Below are 10,055 nucleotides of genomic sequence, written 5' to 3'. Positions count from 1 at the left end.
CCCTAGCTACAGGCACCACAGGGCCCCTGGCACTCACACACACTCCCTGCCATGATGACTGACACGTGTCCTCCCACACACACACCCGCTCTTTCACACTCGCTGGCTCTCTAGGACACCCCCATTCACAGCGTGACATGCTGGTGGTAGTTTCTCCAGGACCTCCGAACCCTCCCCGTGAAACTCCAAGGACCCAGGCCACGAAGGGGTTAAAGTCAAAGTCCCGTCTCCCCGCCGCCCCTCTCCCAGCCCCCCCACTCCCCGCAGGCCTCCCCCCATTACCCTCCCCGCTGGACTCCATCAATAATGCAGCTTCAAGTTCTCTTGAGACGGCAGGGGGCCCCCAGCCCGCTCCCGGGTCCCGGCTCACACTCCGCACCCTCCTCCCGGCCCGGGGAGAACACGGTTCTCGATGCTCATTGGCCACTTCCCCCTGAGCCCTCCCACCAAGCCCTGGGGCGCCAGTCCCAGGCCGAGGGGATGGGCCGGGGACCCCAAGGCTAGGGCCGGAGGGTGAGACCTGGAGGGACGGAGAAAGGCACAGACAGACAGAGAAGCCAGGAGAGGAAGGGAGGGCGAGAGAGGAAGGCGGAGACACCCACAGAGAGCCGTAGAGAACCTCGGGGAGAGCGAGGAAAGGAGGGAGAGGCGAGACTCGGGAAAAGACACAGAGACCCCAGCCGGTGAGCCGGGAGTCGAGGCTGCGCGCGCCGGGGGACCCGCGCAGGGGCGCGGCGGGCGAGCCCGGACACCGGGAGCCGAGAGCCGGGGGCGCTCCGAGCCGGCGCGACCCCCTCCCGCTCGCGCGCCCCCCCCTCTCCGCGCGCGGTATTTTTATCCGAGCGTGAGCCGCCCGCCTCCCCCTCGCCGCGCACCGCCAGCGATCGCCGCCGCGCCCCGAGCAGCGCCGGGAACAGAGCCGGGACCGCAGCCCGGGACCCCGAGACCCGCGCCCCCGGCCCCGCCGGCCACCCCGCCCGCCATGGACCCTAAGGACCGCAAGAAGATCCAGTTCTCGGTGCCCGCGCCCCCCAGCCAGCTCGACCCCCGCCAGGTGGAGATGGTAAGAGGGCCGCGCACCACCCCCGGCAGCTCCTCCCGCGGCGGGGCGCTGCCGGGGCCGGACCGGCCTGGGGGCGGGGGGTGGGCGTGGGAGGCGACCGAGAGTGTCTCGGGCAGCCCCGGACACGCGGGGGCGCGGGGCAGCGCGTGAAGTTCGCTGCAGACTCTGGCAACTTTTTCCCGGTCGGGTGGCGAGCGTCTGGGGGGGCCGTTCGGGAATGCCCCGGGGCGGGGAAGACTGTGCTCTGGACCCTGCTCGGTGTACCCCTTCCCTAGGCTACGGCCGGGACCGCTGCGCCCTGGCCCCAGCCAGAGCCGGTCGTAAGTGACAGGCGCGGCGCACTGACCCATTGTATAGAACAGGTCTCTGCCTCGCGGCCCCAGGCTCTGCCCCGCTCTAGTGCCACCGTGTGTGCCTGGGCCAGGCGGCCAGAGCCATGTGCTGACCTTCTGCTGCCAGGCTCTCCACGGAGCCACGACAGGGGTTTGGGGGCGGCCGGGAGTCACAGAAGCCAGACCTCTTCACAGAGTACTGAGTTCTCTGGAGAGCCTTCCGGGGTGGGGGGTGGGGGTCCAGAGTCCCCCCCCCAAGGTGGTGGAGGTGGACGGAGGGAGAGGAGAAGAGGGCTCCGCCCCCCACAAAGTAGCGTGTTCACTTGTTGCTGAGCTGCAGCTGGCACCCAGCAAAGCAGTGAGAATGGGCCAAGTCTTTTGGGAGGAGGTAGGGGAGGCATGGGGGGAAGGAGAGGTTCAAGGGCCGAAGCAGCTTTGGGTCTGAAGGACAGTTTGGGGAGCTTGGCAGGTGGGGGGTGGCAGTTTCAGCTTAATTCACCTGGTTCTCTATGTGCATTTCCCTGGAGCTCAAGGGGACCTAATTAACTGACAGTTGGTCTGATTGCCGAGCTGGGGGGGAGGGGGGGAGAGAAGCAGTGACTGGGAGTGCCCAGTGTCCCCCCCCCCCCCACTGTTTAGCTTGGCTCATGTACCAAGGAGGACAGCTTTTTGTTTTTTATGAGCACTGGGCCAAGAGTTTTACAGCCCGAGAGAGACTTCTAGAGGGACCCAGATGCAGGCCTCCAGGGACACCTCCAGGACCCTGTGGGCCTGGGGCTTAGGCCCCACACCTGAGCCTCAATGTGAGGTGGCAGATGTCTGCGGTGTCCTGGCTCAGCCTCCCTCTGCAGCTAGATCCAGTTTCTTTGGAGCCCTTGAGCTGACCTTAAGTGGGCAGGGCCACGTGGGTGCCATGGCTCATGGGGCATCTTCCAGAGCCAACTTTGGCTCCTGAGGTCTGGCATCCGCAAAAGTGGGAGAGGATGGATCTCCTGGATAAGGAAAGGTGGAAAGGGAGACACCCGTTCTGGAGAAGCCCTGGAGTGGGATGGGCACGGGCTAGGAGTCAGCGATGGGCTTTCCCCGTCCTTTCTCCGCCATGGTGATCTGGGTGATCTGAGCTCTGTGCTGAACTTCTTGGAGCCCAGGGTTTTCACCTCAGTAAAATGAGGGGGTTGGATTAGCTACAGAGTTCCTTTCAGCTCTGAGTCTTTGATTCAAAGGTTCCCTGGGGATTTCAAAGCACTGTTTGTTCCCTGCTGCCTTGGGGGGGGGTGCAGGTGTCTATCCTGCTCCCCCCCCCCCACTTCTCTCTCTATCTCCTTAGATCCGGCGCAGGAGGCCAACCCCTGCCATGCTGTTCCGGCTCTCAGAGCACTCCTCACCAGGTGGGCCCTTCCCTGCTGCCCCAGGCCTGGCCCCACCCTAACTCTGATGCCTTCTCGGGACCCTTCCCTAAGTCCTGTGGGTAGGAAACTGAGCAGAAGATGAGGCAGGGTAGGTAAAGTCTGGGAGTCCAACTCTTTTGGGTTTATCTGTTGACCAGGCACTTCCCAATATCCAGAAGGAAAGGACACACATTCCCTTTCCCTAGAGATTGAGCCTCTGGGGAAAGTAATTCTCTCTTTCTCTCTTCCCTCTTCTCCCCCTCTTCTCTCTTCTTCCCTCGGTTTCCTTCGGTTCATTCATTGGTGGACACCGTCAGAGGAGGAAGCCTCCCCTCACCAGGTGAGTTTCCAGGGGCAGCTGGAAGGAGGGATGCTGGGGGCCCTTTGCAGTGGGCTGGACACGATCATTCCTGACAAGATGCCACCCAGAGGACATGAGCATATCAACTGGCACCTTGGTAAAACGGCCCGGTGCCAGGGTCCCACCAGCACATACTCCTCCGCCCTTGTCTTTCCTCTGCTCAGACTTGGGCTGAGCCTCCAGAACCCAGGCTGTGGCATATGGGGACCCTTCCCAAGCCTAAGTCCTAGCAGGACCTGAGTGGCCGCAGCACCTGGACCCATGAGCAGAGGCCAGGACAGTTGGCCTGGGTTGCCGAGGATGGGGTGGAATGGGGGAAGGGGAAAGGGGGAAGGGAAGGGGCCTCGGGTGAGTCTGTTAACCTGGTGCTTACTCCAGCAGAGAGCCTCAGGAGAGGGGCATCACCTCAAATCGAAGAGACCTAACCCATGTGCCTACACACCCCCCTCGCTGAAAGGTACTGCCTTCCCCTCCATTAGTTTGTCTGTCCCTCGGCCCCTGGAGCAGGGGGAGGGAGGCAAAATGTTGAACTTTTGTCAAAGGGGAGGGATCGGCTTGCGTCCCCCAGCCACTGCTTAGGGACCAGATCTTTCTTTAATTTGGCCTTGTAATGAAGGGGCCCATGGGCTGGAAGGCATGGCTTTGGGCCTTAAAATAAGGTGGTGGGATTGAAAGAAAAGAGATGGCTGGCCTAAAATGACAAATGTCATCAACATAAAGTGATTCAGTGCTGTACCTCCTCTTTGCAAGTGTGTCCCAAGCCACCTTTCGGTCCCCTGCTCTCCATCGAGCACCTTCTCCAGGTGCAGCCCTTACTCCCCCCTCCCAATGGCATAACATTTGCAGAGGTCAGTAGACTGGATGCTTCTTGGTCCCACTCCTTCTTTCTGTATTAAAGCACAAGTCATTCTTTTTAAAAAATATATATTTATTAAAATTTTTAATGTTTATTTAAAAAAATTTTTTAATGTTTTTTATTTTGAGAGAAAGGGAGCAGGGGAGGGGCAGAGAGAGAGGGAGACACAGAATCTGCAGCAGGCTCCAGGCTCTGTGCTGACAGCTCAGAGCCTGACACGGGGCTCGAGCTCATGAGCAGTGAGATCCCAACCTGAGCTGAAGTCGGATGTTTAACTGACTGAGCCACCCAGGCACTCCAAGCACAAGTGATTCTTATAGTACACACTTATAGAGCACCCAGTGTGTGCCAGGCCTCACTGGTGGCATTGGGCAAAATCAGGGGAGTAAGATTTGGCCCCTGCCCTCTTGGGGCCTTTTGCCTCAAAGGGTCATGGGCAAGCTACAGAGGAGAGGATGGTTAAGCCTGGATTTGAAGGCTGAGTAGGAATTCAACAGGCAGGCAAGGCATGGAAGGGCATTCCAGGATGAGGAAAGGAAATGTGCACAGGGGAGGAGGTGTGAAATCACAGCGAGTCTTTAGAGTCAGCCTAGAGACTTGGCTATCCACCGGAAGCTGGGGGAGATACCCCTGGAGGAGAAGGTGTGGAGATGGGGCTGAGGGGAGGGTCTGCTCCTAACTGAGCCAAAGAATGCCTTCCCACCCCCACTTGGGCTCCAGGCCTGAGGCTCTTCCTGCCTGGCCAGCCCCCTCCTCCCATGGAGGGAGGAGACCGGATGGCTGGATGGGTGTGCTGAGAGCTCCCTCTGGGGTGGGTTTAATGAGTTCCCAGCACTGGCCAAGGTCAACAGGCACACCTGTCACCTACCTGTCAGCCTGCCTGCCAGGGTTGGGAGCAGAGAGGAGAGGCTGGGAAGAGAGGAGAGAAGGGCAAGGGCATTTTCTCTCCCCCTAGGACAGAAAGAGGAAGGGACAGCAGCTGGGCAGTGGGCTCAGCACCTGGAAGGACTTACCAGCTGTAGGGATGTGGGGGGAAGGCCAGCCCCTGCAGTCGGCATGGAGGGCGGGGTGGCATCTTCTCAGGAGAGAACACAGACGTCTCTCTCCTTCCCACTCTGCGCTGGGGAGGGCTGAATGGATGTGAGGGGCAAGAACCGTCCCTTGGATTTTTGGTTATGAGCCTGGGGCAGAAGGCCGGGGTGAAGACGATGGGGCCCAAGTGCTTCCTGGGGATCCTGCAATGGCCAGAAATGTGTTCCCACCACCACTGCCCCTTTGGGCTGCACCTTAGGAGGGTCCAAGTTGGGAGAGGCAGGCAGTCTGGGGGCTGTGCTGGGGAACTTTAAGCTTCAAAAGGGAGACCTGGGTTGGGAGGTGGCGGTCCAGAGTCCCAGACATGGGGACAGATAGAGAAGAAGACAATTGGGAGGGCTAGGGGGAGACCTCAGAGAGCCCTGAGAGGCACTAGGGGAGGTGCGGTGCGCGGGAGGCCTCCCCTCCCCCCCGGGGCGGCTCCCAGGGCGCCAGCACAGTCACTGCACACCTATCTCACTGTAGCTCAGGAACTGAACTCTACTCCCCCGACTAGGGGAGAGAGCCGGGGAGAGAGCCGTTGCTCAAGCAGCCACCTCCTCCGTCTCCTCCCTTCCCCCTATCCTCAGAGGACCCTTCTGGACCTGGAGGGCACTGTTTTGCAGGCTTCAGCCCCTGTCTGGCCATGGGGGTGCACCTGGCAGAGTTGGGGGTTGGTAGAGGGAGAAGCCAGGGCCCTCCAGGGGAGGGTTGACAACACAGAGTTTTGGCTTGAGGGGGACTCTCCAAGGCCCAGCTCTCACACTTGGCTCGAGGTGAAGGGCTGCCGCGTCCCCAAGGCCAGGGCAGGGCGATTTATTGCATTTTTATTGCCTGGGTAGCTTGCCCAGAGCCAGCAGGAGGCACCGGGCTGGGAGCTCGGGGCAGGGCGGGGTAGTGGGCACACACAATGCACCCTCTGTGCCAGTCCCGAGTTGGCAGGAGCGCGGTGCCCTGTTCACTGCACCGGAGGTTTCCAGCCTGGATCTACCCCTCTGGGCTTTCTAAGGGGGAGGGGCTGCCTGCCGATGGAGAAGGAGCTGTAGAACCCCAGCCCCTAGCTTGTCAGCATCGCGTCAGTGAGCTCGGTTACTCAGATGCTCTAAACTCCCACCAGCTCCTGGTGCTGCCTCTGCCCCCCGCCACTCCTCACAGCCTCCCCTCAACCCCTGCTACTCCCCCGGAATCCCGCAGGGCCTGGCCCCTCTCTCTTAACCCCCAGTCCTTTCCATCTTTTGGAAACTTCTCCTCAGCTGCCCACACTGTTCCTTTCCTAGGCCCTATCCCAGCAGGCCTTGGTGGTGTTGGGGGGGTGGGTGGTGGTTGCTGCTTTCTAGGTCACCACAGAGGGAGCTGGAAGCTTGGGGATGTGGGTCAAGATTGTGGGGGCTGCGTCTGAGCACTCCATATCCCTAGGCACAGGCTTCACTGGCAGTAGACTGTTCTATCCTCAGTCTCCGAACTGTTCCTACCCCAGGACCTAGGGCAGAGATGTGTGGAGTGGCATTTAGGGTGGGGGCGGTGCCAGGGGGTGGGGCCCCAGCCCAGCACTGGAGGGGGATGGTGCAGGATTGGGGCAAGCAATGGGCCCTGGGGCAGTCTGGGCACTCTGCTACAAACTAAAAGGGACAGATGCCCCAGGCCCTGGCCCATGGGTCCTATGCCTTCTCTCCGGGGCTATAACTGGTGGACACTGTCTCCAGTACCAGGTCCCTGGAGAAGCAAGCTTCCAGCCACGGAATGTTAAGCTGCTGTTGTACCTGCCTGGTCTTGTCCAGCTTGGCACCCTATAGTTTGGGGGGAGCTGCCCCGTGCCAGCCTCGGGGGGTGGGGGGGGTGCGTCTTGGACAGCTTAGGAGCCAAACATGATCAAGGATCTACCCCCTGCTGCTTTTGCCCCTGTCTGGCCCCCAGCGGACTGACCTGGGACCTTTAGCTTTTGAACTATCCCCCCGAGGGGGTTAGCCATGCTCCACGTTCATGGGGAGGAGGCTAGAGGCTGGGCCACATGCCTCTCCAGCTTCTTGGGCTGCTTCTTGGCCTGGCTGACCCTTGCCTTCCTGCCCCCCGCCCCCCATGTCAGCCGTGCAGCGCATTGCCGAGTCGCATCTCCAGTCCATCAGCAACCTGAGCGAGAACCAGGCCTCGGAGGAGGATGAGCTGGGGGAGCTTCGGGAGCTGGGGTACCCAAGAGAGGAGGACGAGGAGGACGAGGAGGACGAGGAGGACGAGGAGGATGAGGAGGAGGACAGCCAGGCTGAAGTCCTGAAGGGCAGGAGGGGCCCTGGTAAGCTGAAGGGGCCAGGACGCCTGGGTTCCAGCAGCGTGGGTTAGGTCCTGGATACCCCTCCTGGTTCACAGCTTTTTGACACATGTAAACTGCAGTCACGCAGCGAGGACCTGCCCGACCTCCCACCACGTGTGCCTTACCTGGGCTTACTGTGGCTGCCCCCATCCTGACCCTGTCCCTCTCTCAATCAGGCTGTCCCTGATAAGTCCTCTCTTCCCTAAGAATTAAGGCAAGGCACTTGAGGTTTGAGGCTAGACCCAAGAAAAGACTTCCTCGCTATGGCTGTGAGGGGGTACAAGGAGACACAGGGACAGAGAACTAAGAGGGCCCCATGGCCCCTTTTACCTGCGTTTCTGAACATAGGATGTGGTCTTCAGGGGGCAGAGAGCTGGTTCCTAAGTCCTCCCCCAGGACCCTGTGGCTGTTTCTCCCTTTATTTCCTGGGCTAGAGGGGAGAGGGTGCCCTCTAGTGTCTAAATGGAGAATCTAGGCTTCAAGAACCACCCTGGTCCTCTGCACCTCCAACCTGGACTGCCTGGGAAGAGACAGGCCAAGGAAGGGCCTAAGACCGACACAGAAGGCCTCAGAGCCAGAGGCCCCAGATCCAGAAATCTCCACAGAAGGACCCAAGGCCCAGAGAATTCCTAGGCATAAAGATCTCTGCCCCTCCCATGGCTGTTTTTTTTCTATGCTTAGCTAGAGAAGGCTGTGCCATGTCTATCCCTCCCGGTGCACATTAAACATTCTGGTCCCTTATCATCTGGGGATGAAAAACGGTTGGCCACCCCTACTTGTAGTGTCCATCCCTTAGATCGAGACAAAATGGCTTGGGCCTCTTCTCTGCATCTCTGAGAGTGGGGTATCAACCCCGGAGCAAAAGCTTCTGTTGGAAATTGAGTCATCTCCCACTGAGACCCTTAGGACAGGGAAAGAGGAAGGGAGAGGAGAATGTTTTCTCAGGAAAAGCAGTAGGGCAGAGAGGCAAATGACAAGACTACCAAGGAGCAATATCAATTGCCATCACTCCTGGAGTGCTGGTGCCGGGCTCGTCGGGGTAGTAACTATTACCTTATTTAAGACAATCTACACAGTTTCCCTCTTACTATCCCCTTCAGAGAGGTAGTAACTGACTTATCTAAGTCCTATAACTATTCATCAGCAGAGCTTTCTGAATGCCAGTGTTATGTCCATTATACCAGGATGCCCTCAGAAAGCTTAGCCTCAGCCATCAGAGAAGCTCTGCTCACACTCCTGAGTGTGATACTTAGAGCCTGAGTTTTTATCCCTTTTACCCCATCCCCAGCTGGGCAGAAGACAACTTGTGGCCAGGGTCTGGAGGGACCCTGGGAGCGCCCGCCCCCTCTGGATGAGCCCCCGAGAGATGGAAGCTCCAAGGACCAAGTGGAAGACCTGGCACTAAATGGTGAGGCTTGGTAGTGGGGAATGGGGAGGTGGGTTGGGATTTCTCGTGAGCGTGGCCAAGCCCTGAGTCCCTCTGCTTGCCTTGCAGAGCCTGGGGAGGAGCCACAGCGCCCTGCCCACCCTGAGCCTGGCACATAGGCATCCGGCCTTGCACCTCTCAAAAGGAAGTAGAGGGGGCGTTGCTGTTCTCCAGAAACCTACTCCCTCCCCACCCCTACTCTGTACCCTTCCCCCTCACTCGCTAGGGCTGTGGCTTCTGACTTCTAGAAGACTTAAGGCTGGTCTGTGTTTGCTTGTTTGCCCACCTTTGGCTGATGCCCAGAGTCTCTGGGTACTTGCTGCCTGATGCCTACCCCTGCCAGTCATTCCCCCATTTACCCAGAGGGAGGCGGGATGTGAGAGAGTTTGCATCGGATAATCCGGTAAGGGGGGGGCGTCAAAGGTTCATCCTTCACAATTCCACTCCCCAGACCCTCTCCCCTGGGCACAGGAAACCCACAGGGCAGGACCCTAAGATCTGGGGAAAGAGGGTACTGAGAAATTGTAGGTACCCTTAGATCCTTCTCCATCCCCTCTCCTATGGGGGATTTCAAGTTACCACCCCTCTCTCTGGCTTCTACCAGGGCCCAGGATTCAGGCATCCTTCTCCTCAGCTTCAACATTTTGGAAATCTCCCCCTTATCACTCCTGCTCCCCAGCCTGGGTGCCTGGAAGATGGATTAGCAGAGGCTGCTTTCTTGCGTTTCTTTTGTGCTTTGATGCCAGGAATGCCGCCTAGTATACGTCCTTAGGGGGGCACACGGTGGGGAAGCCAGGTTCTCCTTGTCCTCCAGCTGCTCTGCCCCCTTCCCCGCTCCTCCGACTCCAGGCCTGAACCACTCATGTGCTGTAATAAATCTTTGTAAATAACTGTGCTGAGACTTCTCTTTCAGGGGAAAGGAGAGGGAGGAGGGGGTAACGGGTTCCCCTATGTGGAAGACCTGGTTGGTGCCCATCTCGATCCTACTGTCCAGTCCTCTAGTCTGGGAGTCTTTCCTGCAGACAAGCTAGGAGCATTCTTAGGAAGAACCACAGAAGTACTAGATCCTGTTAGGTCGGGATGGCTGAAAGAGGCAGGGAGGCAAAGAACTTTCAAGAGTAAGTGGATCCCTCCAAAGGCCCTGTCCCCTAGCCCCAAAAACCTCCCCTCAGGAAGTTCCCCTTTCCCCCCACAGTACCAGGCCTCTGCGGCCCAACAGTGATGATGCTCGTAGACTGCTTCTCCATTTTCCC

General features: G+C 59.1%; 1 protein-coding gene across 2 annotated transcripts; it reads left to right on the top strand.

Moving 5' to 3' along the window:
• Nucleotides 1–450: 450 nt before the first annotated feature.
• Nucleotides 451–9,693, top strand: PPP1R1B (protein phosphatase 1 regulatory inhibitor subunit 1B). 2 transcript variants are annotated; one of them, XM_039227864.1, is made up of 7 exons: nt 451–1,063; nt 2,723–2,783; nt 3,101–3,123; nt 3,526–3,601; nt 7,155–7,358; nt 8,665–8,784; nt 8,872–9,693. In XM_039227864.1, exons 1-7 carry the CDS (start codon nt 983–985, stop codon nt 8,919–8,921), a joined length of 615 nt encoding a protein of 204 aa, XP_039083795.1. In that variant the 5' UTR covers nt 451–982; the 3' UTR covers nt 8,922–9,693. The 2 variants fall into 2 exon arrangements, with proteins under 2 accessions (XP_039083795.1, XP_039083794.1); XM_039227863.1 differs by having other exon boundaries at nt 3,523–3,601.
• The last annotated feature ends 362 nt before the right edge of the window (nt 9,694–10,055 follow it).

The sequence above is a fragment of the Hyaena hyaena genome, unplaced genomic scaffold, assembly GCF_003009895.1.
Source record: "Hyaena hyaena isolate Hyena2069 unplaced genomic scaffold, ASM300989v1 scaffold_29, whole genome shotgun sequence".
NCBI lineage: Eukaryota > Metazoa > Chordata > Mammalia > Carnivora > Hyaenidae > Hyaena > Hyaena hyaena.
This window is presented reverse-complemented; position numbering and strand designations above follow the sequence as displayed.

What these genes read in the sequence shown, in the direction of transcription:
- PPP1R1B (XM_039227863.1), top strand. Translation starts at nt 983, where the DNA reads ATGGACCCTAAGGACCGCAAGAAGATCCAGTTCTCGGTGCCCGCGCCC. An exon ending in AGGAAGCCTCCCCTCACCAG is followed by an intron (nt 3,124 to 3,522) that starts GTGAGTTTCCAG and finishes TGCTTACTCCAG; the next exon opens with CAGAGAGCCTCAGGAGAGGG. An exon ending in GGAAGACCTGGCACTAAATG is followed by an intron (nt 8,785 to 8,871) that starts GTGAGGCTTGGT and finishes CTTGCCTTGCAG; the next exon opens with AGCCTGGGGAGGAGCCACAG.